The sequence below is a fragment of the Oreochromis niloticus genome, linkage group LG13, assembly GCF_001858045.2.
Source record: "Oreochromis niloticus isolate F11D_XX linkage group LG13, O_niloticus_UMD_NMBU, whole genome shotgun sequence".
Taxonomy (NCBI): Eukaryota; Metazoa; Chordata; class Actinopteri; order Cichliformes; family Cichlidae; genus Oreochromis; species Oreochromis niloticus.
The window spans coordinates 20,596,433-20,615,568 of NC_031978.2; the positions used below are offsets into that span (position 1 = coordinate 20,596,433).

The 19,136-nt window shown below is 40.8% G+C and overlaps 1 protein-coding gene across 3 annotated transcripts in view; it reads left to right on the forward strand.

The window, feature by feature from the left end:
* LOC100699545 (collagen alpha-1(XIX) chain) overlaps nt 1-19,136 on the forward strand; it is a 159,684-nt gene that overhangs the window by 110,880 nt on the left and 29,668 nt on the right. For all 3 annotated transcript variants that reach the window (XM_019366896.2, XM_025897435.1, XM_013269134.3), the window contains 11 exons: nt 2,366-2,401; nt 3,975-4,010; nt 8,260-8,322; nt 8,404-8,448; nt 10,570-10,602; nt 13,886-13,924; nt 14,082-14,126; nt 15,970-16,005; nt 16,493-16,537; nt 17,229-17,282; nt 17,760-17,813. In XM_019366896.2, coding sequence (XP_019222441.1) covers nt 2,366-2,401; nt 3,975-4,010; nt 8,260-8,322; nt 8,404-8,448; nt 10,570-10,602; nt 13,886-13,924; nt 14,082-14,126; nt 15,970-16,005; nt 16,493-16,537; nt 17,229-17,282; nt 17,760-17,813 — 486 coding nt within the window. The remainder of the gene's footprint in view (nt 1-2,365; nt 2,402-3,974; nt 4,011-8,259; nt 8,323-8,403; nt 8,449-10,569; nt 10,603-13,885; nt 13,925-14,081; nt 14,127-15,969; nt 16,006-16,492; nt 16,538-17,228; nt 17,283-17,759; nt 17,814-19,136) is intronic.

Consider the following 19,136-nt stretch of genomic DNA (forward strand, 5'->3'; position numbering starts at 1 on the left):
CTAGGGTCCTCCTTCACTACATCCATCAACCTCTGAGGTCTTCCTTTCTTCTGCCTGGCACCTCCATATTCAATGTCCCTCCTCTATCATGTCTAACCCGTCTCAACCTCACCTCTCTACCTTTTCCTCCAACCTTTTCCTTAAACCTGAGCTGTCCCTCTCTTTTCTAATCCTGTCCATTCTGGTCACTGCCGATGAAAATCTGAACATCTTCAACTCTGTCACCTCCACCTCTGCCTCCTGACTTTTTGTTAGTAGAGCTGTCTCCATGCGTCATAGCAGGTCATCTACCATCTTATAAACTTTCCCTTACTCTCACGCTCGCTGCCATTCTTCTGTCATTATTAGCGTATAAACACCTGTGACTATAAATTGACTATTTATACACAGGAAAAAGGTTGGGTGAGGGAGACGTATTTAACTGGTTGCGATCAAAAGTTGCTGGTAATGTGGCGTTAAACTCAGATACAGTGCTCCACTATTTATTTTGATGAACATATGCAAATACATGGGCATAAAATTAGTACGTACTTTGGAGTTAAAAGGGATTTAAGGGCAAATGTGGAGAAATAGTTTGGAAAACTGCATAATTCATGACCTACTTGAAATAATAGCGTATGAAATATTCATTACCTAAATTACTTATATGTGTAATCTGCTTTTGTTGTTATGTTCAGAGGGGAAAGGGCAGCAGCGGGGACAGAGGGCTAGAACAAACAGTCTGGTCTTTTTTGCAGTCGTAGCAGTGATGCAGTGTCAGCCGAGGAATTATCAGTGTGAAAAATGAGCGCCATCCACCCTCACAGAAATGCTATAATGTGACACATAGAAGTCTATTATACAAGTCAGTTTTGAATCTGCATCTTAAAGCGTGAGCCCTTACCGAATGGTTCGGCTGCCACTCTGCCACAAAGGAAACCAGCCTCAATTACATTTCAAAGAGGTTATTCCAATATAATATATAATCTCAGTCATATGAAGCAAAGGATTTTAAGGTTTAAAGAGTCTGTTTCTTCCCATCAAGGCAATTCAACTTTCCACCTCTTCTCTATGTAGCCCTCGTTCGCGTTCACATTAAAGCACACGTACAGTAGCCTCAGAAATGCATTAACACTGATGATCAAAAGATGCTGGCCAGAGCTTTGTTGGTACATCAAACAGCACGAACAGAGGAAAGCACACAATTCCCGAGAGGAGGCTCACATCGGTTCTACTGTGCCATTATTAAGTTTAATATTTACTGTACTACACTTTGTCTTCTCCCCTTTTCATAATCCTGTAATCTGAGAGAGAAACACACACAGGGTAGGAGCATTAGCGCACAGGCAGATGATTAAAAGCAATAGCTCTTAGTGAAGTTTCTTCCTCTGTCTTTGTTGCAGGCAAACGTACATGTCAAATTCGACCCAGATAATCAAAGTGCGCACACATGAAATGTCAGAGGGAAGCGTCGGGGGCGTTGCTTTGTGATTCCCAACTTTTCTTTCAGCAGCCACTGAGCCTTTCCTCTCCACAGATCTACCCAGCTGCTAACTCGGAAGAGGAGAGCAGTGTTTTTGCGTCGCCCGTGCTGACACATACAGTAGAAGAGAACTGCGATGTTATTAACATAGCAGCACTGTGTCAGATGATGACACTCAAATTAGAAAGATGTAATCGTGTTTAGCCTTATTACAGATCTCCGCATTGTCTCACACTTCTACCATTGATTGCCGCCAGAGTATTCTCTTAAATAAGTCGATTTTACATCGGTTTTGTGTGCACGTGCACTCGTTTCAGGCAATCCTCAATACAGAGCCACCGATGCTCTGCCAGTGGATATCTGCAGTTCTATCCCACAGAGCTTTATCCTCTTTTCTCACTAGGACATAAACCCTCTTGATGTAAATTAAACCAACTTTGGTTTGGTTCAGATAGTATTACATCTCATTTACATTTCAGTTTTTTCCAAGGCTCGCAGACTCTCAGAGAGCTGGGGGGGTTTAATTTTCAGAGAATGTCAAGAACAACTCAGAACAAAATGGTTCAAAATGTGGCTTTGTTCTGACTTTGTTTTGCAACGCTGGACAGTGCTGGCTTGCTTGTCCTGTTTGCTTCTGTATTCACTCCTCGGGTTGATTGATGCACTGAGGGACTCGCACAGCTGGAAAGGAGACAGTAAACCAAAGGAGGGAACAAAGAGTAGAGGGCCACACAGGGTGCAGCAATTAAGCAGTTTTCTTGTTGTTAATTAAAAGCAAATTAGAGACTGTGACAGGAGTTGCTGTCTAGCCTTAATTGCTGGCAGCATGCATGCCCAGCCACACCTGTTATTGCATATTGACTCATCTTGGTCCACTTTTTTTTTTCCCTATGCTTTCCTAAGGGGCGGAGAGGAAAACCTGGACCCAAAGGCTCGCCTGTAAGTTATCTACTGCCACTCTCACTTGTGTACATAGGCTCTTTCCTTTTGATTTTACATAAAAGGTCAAGATCTATAGTACTATTGAAAATATCCAAATGCATTCCTTTCAACTTAATAGATCATTTGTTTGGTTTGCACATCTACTCTGTCTGCCTATAACACTCAATTACCAGCAGTGAAAACAGAGTTCGGCTCAACCTTTATTAGACCGGGAATTCTCCTGAGATCACAAAAAGTTTTTTTTTTTACTGATATCCAACTAAAGTCAGACACATTAAAGAAGTTACAAATTTATTACAACTTCAAAAGCATATTAAAGCAAACAGTCAATAAGGCCAGCGCTGCAGAATACAAAATCTGCCCCGAAAAAGAGCAATTACAACGACATTGTTCCTTAAAGTATCTATGTTAACTAATTTCATGCTTTCTTGTGCTTTATTGATCTGCTCAAAATCTTCTCCCATACTGCTACAAACAGGCTACATTATCAGCACCAAACCACAAGGGGTATATTAAGGTAGCACTTTAGAATGTTTGTATTGACAAGTAGGACAAGTCTGCCTAGAGGGCCCATTGACTCCTTGAAATATGGTCTTTTCCTTAGGCGACCGAGCCAATTCCAGACGCCGTTTGTGTGTTTGTGTAGTGACCCACACACTAAAGGTCACAAACACCGTGATGCGTTAAAGGAGACAGCTTGTCAGATGCTTAACTGCTCTGACGCCAGGACAAACAGGAGTGTTTGGGGATTGTGTAACTCTGATGTTTTGGGTGTCCAATTATTTTCATGCACGATTGCCTTGATTACACTCTTGATCAGAGACATAGGGTTTGTCTTATTTTATTTCATCCACAAATCGAGAGAGATTCTGTGCTGCGTCTGTTACCAGTGCCCAGGTTCAATTGTCTTCATTATAATTGAGCCACTCACTGTTAAACAGTGTCTCCCACGTGTGACTCATTTTAGCCCCTGCTTCTTCTTTTTTTTTCTTTAATACCTCATAAAGTTGTGGAACACAAAGTCATAAGAGAAAAGAAAGGCAGGATGGAGAAGGTGTGACATTTCTAAATGGCAATATCCTGATGATACCCTTCGCATGTGCCAGATTTGCCTCCGTCCCCCGGTATTGGCATTTATGAGTCACCTGTTTTGCTGAGGTAGATCTCAGGGGCAAAATCATCTATTCAAAACACACTCCAGGGCATCACTCTCTCTTGTCCATTGGCAGCAGGACGTGTGTGCGCAGTTGAGGAGGCAGCGGTTATTTTTCAAAGTCAAATTAGCATTTGACGACAACAGGGGAGCCTGTGAAAGGCGCATAACAAAGACGCACTCAAAGATTAGCTGCCGACTAGAGGGATCCGGCCATGTCTTTATGAAAGGCAACATCAGTGCAAAGGTTAAAAAAAATATATAATATATGGAAAAGCCACTGTCACAAGAATATTTGCAGGAATAATTTATATCTTCATAAGGGTCGGAATAGGGTTATGATTGTTATGTATTTGTGATGAATAACATGTGCGGCGCTCGCGTGAGTTTTCATATAATTGTCTTCTTATTTCGCAGGGTCCCGCAGGAGCCGCCGAAGGAGCAAGTGCCAAGGTATTACCCAAACATTTTTCACCACAAAACAAATACTGACAAGCGGCGTTTAAAGTAGATTCGAGGTGTCTCCCGCTTTTGATAAACTGGCCCTTACCTTCACTTCGAGCAAGTGTGAATTGCCAAGATGACTGAGCAGTGTTCACTGTAGCAGCCTCCCGAACAGCCAAGGAGTTTAATCATCTGCAAAGTGTTGTCTGTATAAAGATGTGCCAAAGTTGTTGTCCCAAGAAACTGATCCGGACAAGTCTGACGTGTGTGCAACCTGAAGTAGAGTCTGCTCTGCCCTTGACTGACTTTTGCGTGTGTGTTTATAGTCGAGAGCAGATATCCGTCTTCAGAGGTGGCACCTTTCAGTCAATTGTACACTATCTACTGTGCAAGTTAAATAGCTGTTCCCACCCTGCATCTCCCGCAGTGCAACCCAGCATGACTCACTGCCCACACTCCAAACAGACAGATGGTCATTACATACAGTGCTTTGGCAAAAAAAAAAAAAAAACAGGCCCTGCAATCATTTTCATGAAGCCCAGGAGTGCTGTAGCTCACCAGAGGCTGCATGACATACGCAGTGTAAAGGAAAAAAAACTTGTACCAGACCTCCCGTTGTCTTTCTTGTAACCTGCTTCCTTCAAAAAAAATAAAAAATAACCACCACCCCCCGCCAAGCCTCCAGTGGCCTACTTGTGATCATGCTGAGAGTGAAAGCCATTGTGTAGTGGACACCCTCTTGACCGCAGCTGTTCATTTGATGTATAGGTGTATGGTTTTGCGGTGGTGTCAGCTTGGGCCGCAGAAAACCTCCTGCTCCCTCTGCCCAGAGGAAGGAGAAGTGTCAGCTGGCCAACCTTGAAAAAGAAAGTTGTCTATATGAGGACACACTTATTATACTTCAAAACAAATGGGATTGCAGTAGATATACCACAGATGGAGGTGCAGCACCTATTGTGGTTCGTGTGAATCAACTGACAAGCGTTTTCATGTTTGACCAACTGGCTGCTCAGTTGTAGCTTTAGTGTTTATACTTGAATCAGAAAATGAATCCATAGAAGTCCAAATTTTATTTGGCGGAAATGAAAATAACGCTCCGATTGTTGTCTTAGAATTTTCTTTTTTAATTTCCAAATGCTGCTTCCCTTTAATGAGACCCTTTGTTAGAAAAAAAAACAAAAAACATCCTGAAAGTTTGAACATAGAGAAGAAAAAGACTCGCTAAAACCAAAAAACAGTAACAAATAATTATTGTAGAACAGATTCAGGCAGAGAAAATAAACAGTATTCTGTCCTGATTATTTGACTCTAGACTTTTAAGTCAAATGTTTCCATTGGTGCTGACAAAGAAAACGTAACTTATTTTTGACTTGTCTCTTCTGTTGTCAGGTATTATAAGTTGACTTACAGACACTCGTGTTACCTTAACCAGGCAGTTATTTGTGTCCTTCAAATTTTTGTATGCAGACTTAAGCAGCATCACACTGTAACAGAATAAGCATTATTTTAATCTAGCAAAACCTCAATGGAGACAAACAGGTCTTTATTTTCACACCCAGCAGAGCATTACTCCCAACATATCACTTCACCTATGGTGTCACACCTTTGCTAATCTGACACAAAGGTAACTGAAACAACTGGAGCAAGTTATAACTCAACACAGAGCATTTTTTATTTTAAAACAGGCGTAGCTCCACCCTTTTGCTCACCTTCCTCCTGGCTTTCTTGCTCATACTTTAGTCAGTCTATGATTGCGTGTGTCATATTCTCTTCAACCTGACGGGCTCATGCCCCGTTTACTTCTCAATGTAATCAAACTGCAAAAGAAAAAACGGGAACATGTCACATGAACTCAAAATATTTAAGATGGTCCAATTTCGAATTTTTAAATATGAACTTAATCTGTTTAATTTTGAGCGTTTGGGTTTATGGCGTGTGCTACAAGTTTACAAGTGCTTGAGAAAGTAGACCTGCAGGCCCGCTTTGACTTAAAACATTAAAATGAATTCTTATTAAATGTAGCGTTACGCCTGAAGGGGACAACGCTCGCAGGAGACCAAAGCTACGTTTGCGATTAGATTAAACGTAACATTTTGATTAAAGGACATGATTAAAGCATTCATTTTAATGCTTATGTAGATGTTAGATGAGACATACGCTGCTAAGCACTATTGTTCCCGTGCTCTAATTCTTCCATTAAATGTGCATGCCAACCTTGCCCTTGCCATAAATCAGTCATGCCCCTACATCACGGATACGTCTTCACTTTATCATTATAAATTTATGCTTTCTGTGGCTGACAAGGAAACTTGTGTCCCAGAGAATCACTGCACGTTTTAATCTCCCATAATGAAAAACAGAACTGTAATGCATTTAAAGGAATTTAAGCAAACCCGGGACGATAAGCGAGAGCAGATAAACCCTCGCACCTCCAAGAGGAATGAAAAGTAACAGTTTTCACGAGCAGCAATAATTGAACAGCGCCGGGGATTCTCCGTACCTCTCAGTGCCATCCTTGTGCATTTTTTAACTTGGACAAAATAGACGCAAGTTAGACTAAACTGCAGCTTGTGCAACATCTGTGTGAGCTGAGCCCCCTCTCGCTCGCTCACTCACTCACTCAACAGCGTGTGAATGTTTTAAAGGAGACAAAAAAAAAAGGGTCTGCAGTGGATGATGTGCTGGGAAGACGGTGTTCTCATGAATTACATCTCCATAACTGCGTCTCCCACTGACAGTCTCAAATGGGCTCTGACAGAATGCTGCAGATATTGATGGATAGAGGGATGCAAGACAGGCTTAATTGCAGTTTGATGAGTCAAGGTTTCTCAGAGGCAACATATCACCCGCAGACATCCACAGGTGGAGCGCTTCCCTGTCTTATACACGGTGGGCTTTCTCTTCGTATAAATACAGTCATAATCTACATAAATATTGGCTGTGGCACAGTTAATCTCGTTTGAAAGGTTTATTAACTTGTTACATACACCTCTGCCAGTAAATTGACTTTGAATAATCTTCCGTGGAGATCAAATAAAGATAAAGATAGAATTTTTTTTCTTTTTTTTGCCATGAGTCTGCACCAGATTACAGTGTACAAGTGACAACTCGGGTAACAGTAGTTTTCCATCTTATGTGTTACACTGAATGTCAGTCATAACTCACCCGTTAACTACCTCCACAATTCTGTGTGCAGCATGGTGGGTTGGCGGCCTACTTTACAGCCTCCCAACATTCATATAGGTGATTTTCTTGTAACGTCTCCGCAGTAGTATGGTGATTTTCCGCATAGTTGATAAAGCTGCAAAAAATTAGTGCTCAAAGTCAGTTTTGCCACTTGTTCCTCCTCCCTGACTAAAATATTAATAAGACAATCCATCTGTTCATACATTGCAGCCACTGCTGACTTAATAACAGCTCCTAATTTGGATGAGGAAACACTGACTATGTCTCATTAAATGAATATACCACGGCTGTCATTAGCAAGTCGAAGTAACTGGGGGGGGGGACTGAATGGCAATTATTGTCTGTTAGCGTCCAGGCACTGTTAGTGAGCGTACAAATGTGCTGCAAACTTTCTCAGATGTCTTTTTGTCGTATGAGATTGGTAAACAGATGTTCCATAATGTCTCTGCACAGAGTATGTGAAGCAGTTGCTACAAATCTTTACACGTGTGCCATGCATGACAAAAAATATGAGCAATAAAGGTCATAAGTAGGTGCTGAATGGATGCAGATTGTGAGAAAGCTAGTTCCTATGTGTATACGATTACAAAAAAAAAGATATTTATCACAAATTATTCATTAACTATCTGTCTTGACCAAGGAGGGAGCACATTTGTCTTAGAGTTCTGTTTATTTAGCATATTCGTCACATAACTGACAGGAAGAAATCCTGTCAAAACATTTCAAGGGCAGCTCACTGGCAGTCATGAAGTGCCATCTATTGGCAGGCAGGGGAACGGCATCATGAAAGTGCTGCAGTGCAACAGGGAATTAAGTTTTTCATTATCCTGCAAGTCCAACATAACGCCACAGGCTCATAAAGCGTGTGCCACTGTGTTACTTTTCGCCCCTTCCATAATTACAAACTCGTTTGATTTTGAGATGACACGGTACTGTATGTTTTTTTTTTTCTGATTACTTATTCATAGCAACTGTCCTTACCTAAGTTTCACTCTCAGAGCTTTGTGTCTTTGTGTCTTTTCGTCCTGCTTTGGCTGTCAGTCACTGTCAGAGATCTGCTCTGTTCATATAGGGGGAGAAGGGGGAGCCTGGAGTCCTGGGGGAAAAGGGGGAGAAAGGAGAAAGAGGAGATCCTGTACGTATTTTCCTGCACTGACATTTACAATGCCGCTGCGTTACAGAGTCATTAACCGAGGCTTCCCTCCCTCTCCCACAGGGTCAGCCAGGTGCCGAGGGATCCGGCGGCATGAAAGGACAAAAAGTAAGTCACATCAATGTCAAGTGTCAAATATGATGATTCCCTCTGTTTCTGCTCCCTGAGACTCTGAGGCTAAACCTCCTGAGATAGTTGTCTTCTTCTTCTTCGAGTCCGTTTATCCTCCAGTGATCTTTAAAATCATCTGCCAACAAATAATGAAGCTGCCGATGATTTGTTGTGCGTGTTTGTTTTTTACATTTGCAAGTGTTTGTATCATTTGCTCCTCTAAGCGTGGTCCAGCTCATTTTCTCATCACTGACAGGTTGTGTGTATGTGTGAGAGTGTGTGTGTGTGTGTGTATTTTTGTGTTTTCTACATGTTAATATAATAGAGTCAGAGCAATAATTTGCAGAAGAAATCTCTTGCGGTAAAGACAAACAAACCAGGACCAGAGTTCTCAGTGATGTCTGTACGGTATTTTCTTTAATTATCTATCTCAGTGTGCCTCTTTATGTGTCACTAAGCAGGAAGTTAGATCTAAAGAAGAATGAAGTATTATTGTTCAAGCAGACAGAGCAATTTACACATTTTACCAGTAGCTCCTGGCTTTTAAACTGTAAGAACTTAACAAATACGCAACAAATTCTTTTACTGCGTTGCCCTATTTGGAAATTCCTTTACATACATTCAAAATGATTGCATTCTGTACTTTCAATAGGTAGGCTCTGAGAGGTAGGCACAGCTTATAATGCATGCAAAACTTGATTTTGAATAGATGTATCTGGAGTTCAGTTGATTGCGTTTGTTTCTAAAGCAGTCATACCTGCAGAGGTGTGAGGCTGGAGCTAAATTGCTGACATTTCCATTATATCAGTGCTGTCATGTTGATCCAGAGTGTGTATAATTCTGGCTGTGTTCTGCATATTATTTTAGATAGCTGGGGAAATTGAAGTTTTGGCCTGATGCTGGTGGTGCTAGATGATGAGTTGTTGAATCACCAAAACCATTAAACTCCTCGATTAGGTTTATCGCACTCAAAATTTTCACAGCAGATCATACAGGTGGAGGTATTTCTGTTAGAGGTGCGGCCTGGCCTCAGTAGGCTGTATTGGCAGTTTGATCCCCTGCTCCTTTGGGACTGTGAATGGGCATCCAACTGACTAAAACAATGCTTGAAGGATCTAAGGACAAATGTTAGACATGTGAAACTTTGTGCAATTTATTTTAGAAGGAGAAGAAGAAAATATGACCTGTTCATGACAGTAGAGGAAAACTTGGTACTATGTGGCCAACTGTATGGCTGTCCATCCCAGTGCTGTCAGGCTGTTGCACTAAAAGTCAAACATTTGCTTGTATTCCAAGAGGAACAGTTAAAGGATGACCAGAGTCTTTTGATATATGGCACGGGCAGCATGGAAATGTGAACCATATTTCTCGAAGTCTTACAGTCCAAAAGTCAGCCAGATTCATCATCGGGGAACAATGCATACCTCTGTGCAATTTCATAGCAATCTATCAAACAGGGGTATTTCTCTCTGGACCAAAGCGATGGACTTACTGACATTGGCATCCCAAGAGCCGTGCCATAAATGAGTTGTGTGACTTTTTTAACTTGTAAGATGTGGGTATTTTTAAACTGACATTTAAATCTCTGGAAACCTTTTTATGTTAAAAAGTGGTAAGGTACAACATGTGTTTGTTTGTTTGTTTGTTTTTTTTGCTCTATTACAACCACAAAAATTACAGTTTGTAAATTGCAAATGAAAGAACTGATGCTCCCACATGCTTTGCCAAATGAAAAGGTTCCCTGGGGCACCTAATAAACCCATTACAATGCTCACAGGTTACATGGTATGGACATACACAACATTAATTAGCATTCTGTGTGAGACACCCGAGAGGCGGTATCCCAGCACGCTCTTTAAGGAGAATTATTGAGTGTTTTGTTTCTGCTCGTCTTTTGGCTGTGGCAGTGTTTTCACCAAAGACTGCTCATGTTATTGCTTTCTTAACTGTTGCTCTTAAACCTATTGATGTAGTTGTTCCAGGTAACCTGTGGCAGCTTGCTTTCAGCACTGGTTTCTCAAGTGCTTTTTTATGTTCTTTCTTTTTTGTCACTGCCAGCTTGTCGCTCTGTCACCGTCATAAGCAGCCACTGATACAATGTTTCTGTTGGGTTTTCAGGGTGATGTCGGCCCTCCTGGTCCTCCCGGTCCTGTAAGTAAATCTATGCAACCTCGCCTCACAGAAATAGTCTTTACTATGAGTTGGCATGAAATGGCATTCTTAGGTTTCATCCTGAGAGACAACACACCGTGCTGGATGAGTCACGAAAGCGTTTGTTTGTACTTTTTCTTTGTGACGAACACAAAAATATGTCCGATGTTTGTACGTCAGCGAGCTGTTCGTAATAGAATTTGAGAACCGAGGAGAAGAAATCAAGAGCGGTGCAGTGTTTACCTTTGCAGTCACGCCTCGACCATGGTGGCATGTCATCTTGTAACCAATTTCCTTTCTTTGACAGTCCTCCAGCTCTGTTCTATCATAAATATATACTTTTTTCTTTCTCTCTTTCTTTCTTTTTTAATATGAGCAGGGGATCAGTGTTGATAAAGGGCACCAAACATGGGCAGCCTTTTTAAGGCAGATGAGATTAGTCATGTTGAATTTCTCTGGAAATAGCTTCCTCTTTTTTTCAGATAATGAATTCACTGATAATTGGCAGCTCCCTGTGAACTATAAACCACATGCATATCTGGGAATTGTGCACGGAATAGCTTTCACGGCGCTGAAAAGCTACAAACTGTGACTTTTTGTGTGTCTGGCATCAACAGAACGCATTTGCACTCGTCAGATGTTAAAATCCGTCGCCTGGAAGTCTTTGTCGTGTGAAGTAATGGGGGTCACGCGGCACACGGCCCAATCGTGGTGCTCATCATTTTAAATTACAGAATTACAAACCATTACAAGCCAGAATCTTACTTTTTTTTCCGTTTTCGCGACAGTTTCAGCTGAAAGGCAGATCAGAAACAGAGAAACACTGACGTCACAGTGGATGTCTGACATACGCTGAAGGTGACACAGAGTGGGTGGCGCTGGCATGATAGAACTCATTGCTTAGACATTTTAAAGACAAAAATACACTGTGACGAATCAGGTAAAGATCTCTGAGGCGGCAGTAATGACTCCAAAGGGAGGCAGCAACTATTTGTAGCCTTTTTTTTTAAAGGAAAGAAAGAAAGAAAGGATAAAAAAGTATCAAATAAAAACAGTCTCAAAGTCTTTGTGTCTCAAAATGAGGGCTTTGACATTTAGATGACTCGGCCCTAATGGGTTTTGTTCTAAAGATCCGCTTCCTATTGAACTTCTGAAGGCTTTAGACGTGAGCTTGGAAACAAAGTTTGATGGCTTTGATTCTTGTTCTCACTTTCATTGCTCGTTAGCAAGTGATTCATAAGGAAATTAGACAACTTAATTATAGAGTGAATAAATATCAGTCAATTTCTGCTGGTTTCACTGGTTTCTGTGTACCCAACAAAAATGTCATTTGATAAAAATGTACCTTAATGCAAGTGTCGTTATCTTATTATTTTTTCTTTGTTTGTTTTGTTTTACCTAAATTTCATTTCTACTCATGGATTAAGATTTTTTCTATCAAAACAGAAATACTCACTTGTGTTCATTGTTGTGTAGTGAGGTGTGGGCCACCCAGGATATAGGAGATGTGTGCTAGAGCACATGGCAGAGAGGAAAACATTAGTCATTTGATAAATGAGGCTATTTGAATATTTAGTACCAGGCTCTGTCTGTGCTCTCTGCTTTCCCGTGGCAGATAATTTTGGCAGTTAAACATTGATTTCCCTTACACAGCAGAAGCGAGGGTTCAGATCATTACCCTCCCTTCATAAACCTTCTTGTGCCTGTGTTTATTAGTGACAGGGAGGAGCAGTGTGCTCACAGGCATGCACGGTCATCACTTCCCCCAATGTCCTTAAAGTGGCAAAACAGTCTTTTTAGCTCGGAGACTGTGCTGTTTTTTATTGTCCCCGCCTTTACAATAGAGCTTATAATCTATTAAACTGAATCTGTTGTGCCACGTTATGTAGAGCAGTTATTCATGGCTCTCAAGTAAAAATTCGGACAGAAATTGAGTCACATGCTGATGACAATGAGTAAAGACATTGAGAATATGCAAGTTGAAGGTTGACTGATTGCTCAGGGATGCGTTAGAGGTTTTAGTATCATTGTCAAATCTTAGTTTGACCATTGTTGCTAAAGGAAGAGAAAGCACCCCAAGGTCTGTAGCTTCTTTGCAACAAAATTTCCAAAAGGCTTAGAGACACATTCAGTAAGGAAATAAGAACAGCTGTAACAGCTGGATAGAGAGAAAAAAATGATCAAAGTTAAACGAGAAACAGTCCGGTTACTAATGAAAATGATGTCAGCTGTAGGCGCATGCAGAAATCTCCCCACACAGATATGGCTTTTAGTCCCCAGATTGCTGCTGTTTTCTCTTGCTTCTGATATCATTAAATCTTGCAAGAATGACCGGGTTATAACTGCACACAGGCACAAAACACATGGTTAACACAAGAGGCCTGAGGACGTTCAGACGTAATGAGTTCTGGTGATTGCAGATAGATGCGCTAGGCCTGAAACATCAGATCCACTTTAAAACCTTTTGTCCACTTTATACCAACATTTCTGTGGTGAAGCTCATATCCAGATTGTATCTGCATCTGCACAGATAGGTCTGCGGAAGCCGCCTTCGGTAAATGTCTCCAGTGTCAGCGCTGAAATGTGATTGTGAGCAATCCAACTGAAACAATCGCTCGTATCATCGCCGGCTGAACCGTGCCACCTCTCCCCGGCGTGTGCATGCTCTGAAAGGCAATTGTGTTCTTTTGTGAAACTGGATTTTATGGAAAACATCTTTATTTTTCAAAGCGAAGGATTTTGTGGAGTCACACTTTTGCATGTTTGCTTGTTTACAATTTGTCAGCAGTTTAGCCAGTTCGCTCACAGGTGTATCGACACCTGCGCTTTCATTTCAAACTGTAATCTGATTTGATGGGATGTGCGTTAATGCCGGGTCTAAGCGACAATATGAAACTTGGAGCTCCGTACAAACACTTTGATTTGCGACTTTAATTTCGGTGCATCAAGTGGTCTTGACCTCGTGCATTTCGTTTAATTTTGTTGTAGCAGGCTCTGCCGAGCTGCACTGTCACCCCATCTCTGAGCTGTATTGAAAGTATACCACGAAAGAGAAAGGAAAAATACAGATTTAATCTTTTCTTATCTAACCTGGGTTCAGACTGGTGGCAAGAGAGCCATTTGTGAATTAAATAGAAGCTGCCACTCATGCATTCTTAAAATATTCAGTAGCTCAAATCACTTTGCCTCATTTTATTTATTTATTTATTTCAGTTTTCACTTGCACTAATTGCGAGATCAATGAACTTTTTAGAGAACACTGTGTCTTTTTCATTACTCCTAGGTGATGACAGCACATGGATTAAGACAGCTTTCTGGAACTGTAAGCAGCTGTTTATGTCACCGAACATGAAATGTTTATGTAGAGCGTCTTATTTCCTTGTGCTCCTTGTTCAGACTGCACACAAAGTACGGTACAGTCAAAATTTAAAGTCATCTGCTTTCTCCTGTTCTTGTTTTGTTTTCTTTTCTTTTTTAAGGACGAAATGAAGGAAAGAGCCCTAAAGGGAGAAAAGGGAGATGAGGTGAGATTTTCTGCCATTATTAAGACAATTTAACTACAGGAAACTAAGCATTAGGTTTCAGACATTGCCTCCAACACCACAGTGTGAAAAACACCAATTTCTTACGTAGCGTCAACAAAAGCGGGACTGACATTTGATTTTTGAAAGAACAATGGGACTTCACCTGCTGTGCAGTTTCTGAGTTGAATTTCATCCTTACGCTTTGTAAAGAAGCACAAGGTGAGCCGCTGAATAAATTGGCATGCAATTATTGTTTGGACCTCAAAACAACAGACGCATCTACTGGAAGCAAGCAGATTACAAAAGGCCACTGACGCAGCTATTGACCAAAACATCAAAAGACAGTCAGCTAAATGAAAAGAGAAAAAAAAACAAATCAAAAGCAGAGATGCAGTCTCTATCATCAAGAGCATGAAAAGCGATACTTTTTTTTTTTTAATCAGACCGTCTTTGTCAGTGCGTCAAGTTTGAGATAATCTATAATAAAGTGTCAAGTCTCTGCCTTAATTAAAGTACATTTATGTCGATGCTGAAAGACTCACATGTGAAATATTTGAAATGGAAAGGTTCAACAGTAAGTAGACACGCCCAGAAGAGCGGAAGAGTGGAGCTGCCTGTCAGATTGAGGCATAAAGAGGTCATCATTCACATAAAGGAGATCTAGAATCAGAGAAGCGTCATAGGTTGTTTGCCGTGAAGCAGCACAAAGTGGGAAAATAACTGGTACACAAATATCGTTGATGGCTGGGAAAAATATTTTTGTGGTTAAAAAAAAACTGCACGGCAAGTTAGATATGTTTTCTGTGTGTCGGCATACATGTGTCCCCATCAGTGATTAAGACGCCATGACCTCAGAGGATTCAAAACAGGATGCAAAACCATGGTAACCCTGCAAATAGGAGAGAAAAGTGTGCAATTTGCAAAAAGAAAGACCAAAAAAAGAACAATAGGAAGCTACGAGAGCTGTGGAACAATTTTCTGCAGTGACACAAAATGACACAAAATTAACCTCAATCAAATGTTACAAAGAGGAGAATGAAGTGGGGGGGAAAAGGGAATAGCTCAAAAACCAAAGGTCATGTGACCTCACGTGTAAAGCATGGTAGCAGTTCTGAAGCAACAGTGCTTACAGGAGCATTATGTGTGTTAATATTCAGAGCAAATATAAGAGAAAAAACATCCTAAACATAAAGTAAGAGAGAGCTTTTTAGGGTGAAGAGTGGGACTATCCTCAAGTGACTGAGTCAAATACTCTAATCTAAGTGTGATTCAGGATGCAATCTGCTTGCTGAAGAACAGACTGGATAGCAGACTATCAGCAGAGAGACCACTCAAAGAGGAAAGTGGAAGTATAGGAAAGGCCTGGAGACTGCAGCCGGTCACCGAGTGTATCAGCCCCCCTGCTAATCAACCCGTAAACACTGAGCGCCGTGTTTGTGTCATAACAGCGTCACATCATAGTCGGAGTCAAATTAAAGCTGAGACTTGCCACATTAATCATATTTCAGTGTTTCTTTGTTGAAAAGGCCAGAAGAACAGTGCAAACATTTAAAAAAAAAAAAAAAATGCAGTGTGGTATGAAGGCAAGAGAAAAATTTCACACACTTATTTTTTTGTCTCAACAGCTGCTGATTTTATTATATTCACATTCTCAGTGCAAGAAAAAAGCTAGCTTGGCAAAGGAAATATTCAGTGTTTTAACCTTCACATCATATGCTAACTTCACGAAAGTCCTTGAAGCCTTTTTTTTTAAAACCTTAACCACAGTCAGCCAGAGAAATGGCTTGGATCTTTATACACATCTTGAGAACGGATGTTTTTCTGTTTCCTTTACTTTCTGCAGGGGGAGAGAGGCGCTCAAGGACCGCAAGGCTTCAAGGTGACTTATCAAAGACTTAGCCTTTGCACTAAAACTTGAGTATCTACTGCCAAGAAAATAAGGCTACAAAATTCCTTCCTGTCCAACGTAGTACTCTCTGTAACCCTCCACAGTGTTTGTACACCAGTAGTCGCAGCAGGGTATTGCTGATTTCTTTGTCAGATTCTTTTTTTTAGAAGGGATCCTTTCTTTGGTGTATATTTGTTAGGCTAGGCGGTAACCCTACGAAGTCCAGTGATGTTATTGAGCTGTTACCGGAGGGTACTGTGCTGCACAAAGTTTCTTTCCGTTGTTTAGGTTTCACCAAATACTCCAAAACATTCATGGAGCGCACAAAAGTTCTGCTGAACACTGAACTCAGAAAGAAATCAAATCTATGTAGTTTTTCTCTCAGCAGTGTATGACAAAGCACAGAGGTCAAGATGTTTTTCCTGCAGTTTCCTACCTCCCGTGTGCGTCTTATTCACCCTTTTCGGTGATTTAACAGGGAAACATGGGGCCGCCAGGACTACAGGGAGATCAAGGACCAGAGGTGAGGCTTTGTGTTTATCTCTGGGGTGCTGTGCCATTTAGAGTAGGTCAAACTTTGATGTCTAAAAATGTGTTAAATACAAGGTAAAACGATACACGTATAGGCATGAAAGGCCATTATAGCTTTGACTCTGGAGCAGAATAACAAGGGCTGCTGAGGTTTTGGTCATTGATGGAAGGAAAATAAAATAAAATGCACTAAAATTCAGTCCAAATTAAATAACTCTAAATCTGCAGTTTTGTAAATGAAGTCTTTTGAATAATGCTCATGATGAAATCAAGTGTTAATTAAGAAGACTCTGTCTCAGTGCTACTGTAAAAGATGTACTGTGAGATAAAAGCCAAGATACAGTAAAAGTTCCGTTTCCATGGTAACATGTGAATCATTTAGGTCATCCTCATATATAAAAACAATACAGAGTTCAAAATGGAAGTGAATATGAGGAGCTTTTACAGAATAACAGCGTAGCTTTAACTTGAAATACCGCATGCATGCAAATATACTGTTGCTCAGTCGCGATGGGATCCCCAACATACACTAAAAAGGCAATGTTTCATGGAATTCTTTGGAAAGTCAGTGTTTGCATTGTAGCTGGGCTGGGCAAGAACACTCAATGCCCAGAAATCATATCTATAACCAAACAAAGAGAATCGAATATCCATAGTGTTGGTTTTCCATTGTGTTTTTCCAGGGGAAGCAAGGCCCTCCTGGATCCACTGGAGCCCCAGGACTCCCGGGCAAGCCAGTAAGTGTCCTGGCATCATAAACACCAGCACTTCATGTCAAGTCTTCCTTTTTCTCATCGCCTTATCTGTCACCTTGCGGTATCGTCCTCTTTCTTAACTCCGCCAGCCAAATAGAGAGATAAATAGATAAACCTCAGCAGGCAGAGATAGAGAAGAAGTAGGGGAGAAAAGTCCAGAATTTTTACACAGACGATCAGTAATCAAATTTAAGAATTAATTAGTGGAAAGAGGCAAATCTAAGCGCTTTATGCGGGAACGGAGGCAGAGGCCCAATCTGTTCTCCACACCTGCTTCGGTAATGAGCATCTGTCTTTATTCAAAAGCAGGGAGGGAAAAGAGGCATTTCATAAATCCTGGCTAAGGGAAATTATGTTGGAACACAGCAGCCTGCTAAAGCAGTGAGGAGGAGGAGATAAATGTGTGTGAGAAGATGAAGGCCTGGTGATAGATGTGTCTCTTTTCACCACTATTTACAGGGCTCACCAGGGGAGCCAGGGGTACCTGGGAACGATGGACTGAAAGGAGAAAAGGTAGGTAAACTTCAAATCAAGTCCTCACCTGAAAGCAAAGAAAAATGAAGCTATGATGTTTTATTACAGGTTGAACATGCCAGACAACTTGCAAAGATGCCTTTTAGATTCCTTGCCCTTCGTCCAATCCTCAGTCATTGTGTAACTTTGTGTTCCTGTCTCTGATGCCTCTCACTCCTCTGTTTTTGTACACAAATGGTTTTTTCTTATTGCAGTTATATTCCAAACACTTTGCTCAAAGTGGCAAACTAGAAAAGTAGAAAAGTGTGCAGCTGACATGCATATTTGATGGGGTTTGTTACTTGTCAGAAAGAATGAAGATGCACTCAATTCTGCCCACCCACCAGAGTCACTCTGTTATTCTCCAGAGCAGAGAAATAGACCTAGAGTGCTTAAGCCTCCTATATTCATTCACATAAAATGCTTAAGCCCCTTTTTTTTCCATTGTATAATCCTCCTTTGTCAAATTTGCTATACTGACTCCAATCTAAGAGGCACTTCATTCATGTGGCGCTCATGAATAAATGGGAAAAAATAAGCAGTGTCTGTGGCCTAAATATGAGGCTGGGGCTAGAAGGCAGTTAGCGTAGCTTAGAATAAAAAATGTTAGCAGATGCAACAGTTAACAATGTTTATACATACACACACATATATATATAATCTTAACAGGAACTGTAAAGCTAACTAATAAATATAGTATATTGTCAGCTTAATCAATCAAGCAATCATGACTTTTTTAAATGGGACTTTACTGCACAAGACTGTCTCTTGAGCAGTAATAGCTGCTAATATTATTGACAAAACAATAAAATGCTACGATTTATTCATTCATTTTTCAAGCAGTATTTTCCAAAAACAAGCAGAAAAAGAAAAGAACAACTGTATGAATGCAAAGCATTCAGCTCATTTATAGCAGCTAGTCTTTACCACCATGCTAAAAACTGATAAGGATCAATAAAAACAGGTTAATAGCAAAAGCATAGCAAAGAACTGATGAGGAACAAAGTAACTCAGTTAAGGTCAAACTTACTGTTTCAACAATAAGACGAGGAAAAAAAAGGCATCTGTGGGAGAGATCCAAGGAGAAAACCACTACTAACCAAAAAGATGAAAACATCTTGATCACCCCCAAAATTTGAGGGAAAAATCATTCTCTGAAATTTTTCAAAGCTTTGAGTCCCGTTGCATCTGCCATAAGATAAACACCGCATTTCATAAAAAGATCACCGTAGCAACAGTCAAACATGGTTGTGGTAGTGATTTAACAAGGGGAGAAGTTATTTTTTCACATAGGGTCAGGTGGGTTTGGATAGTTTTTGGGTT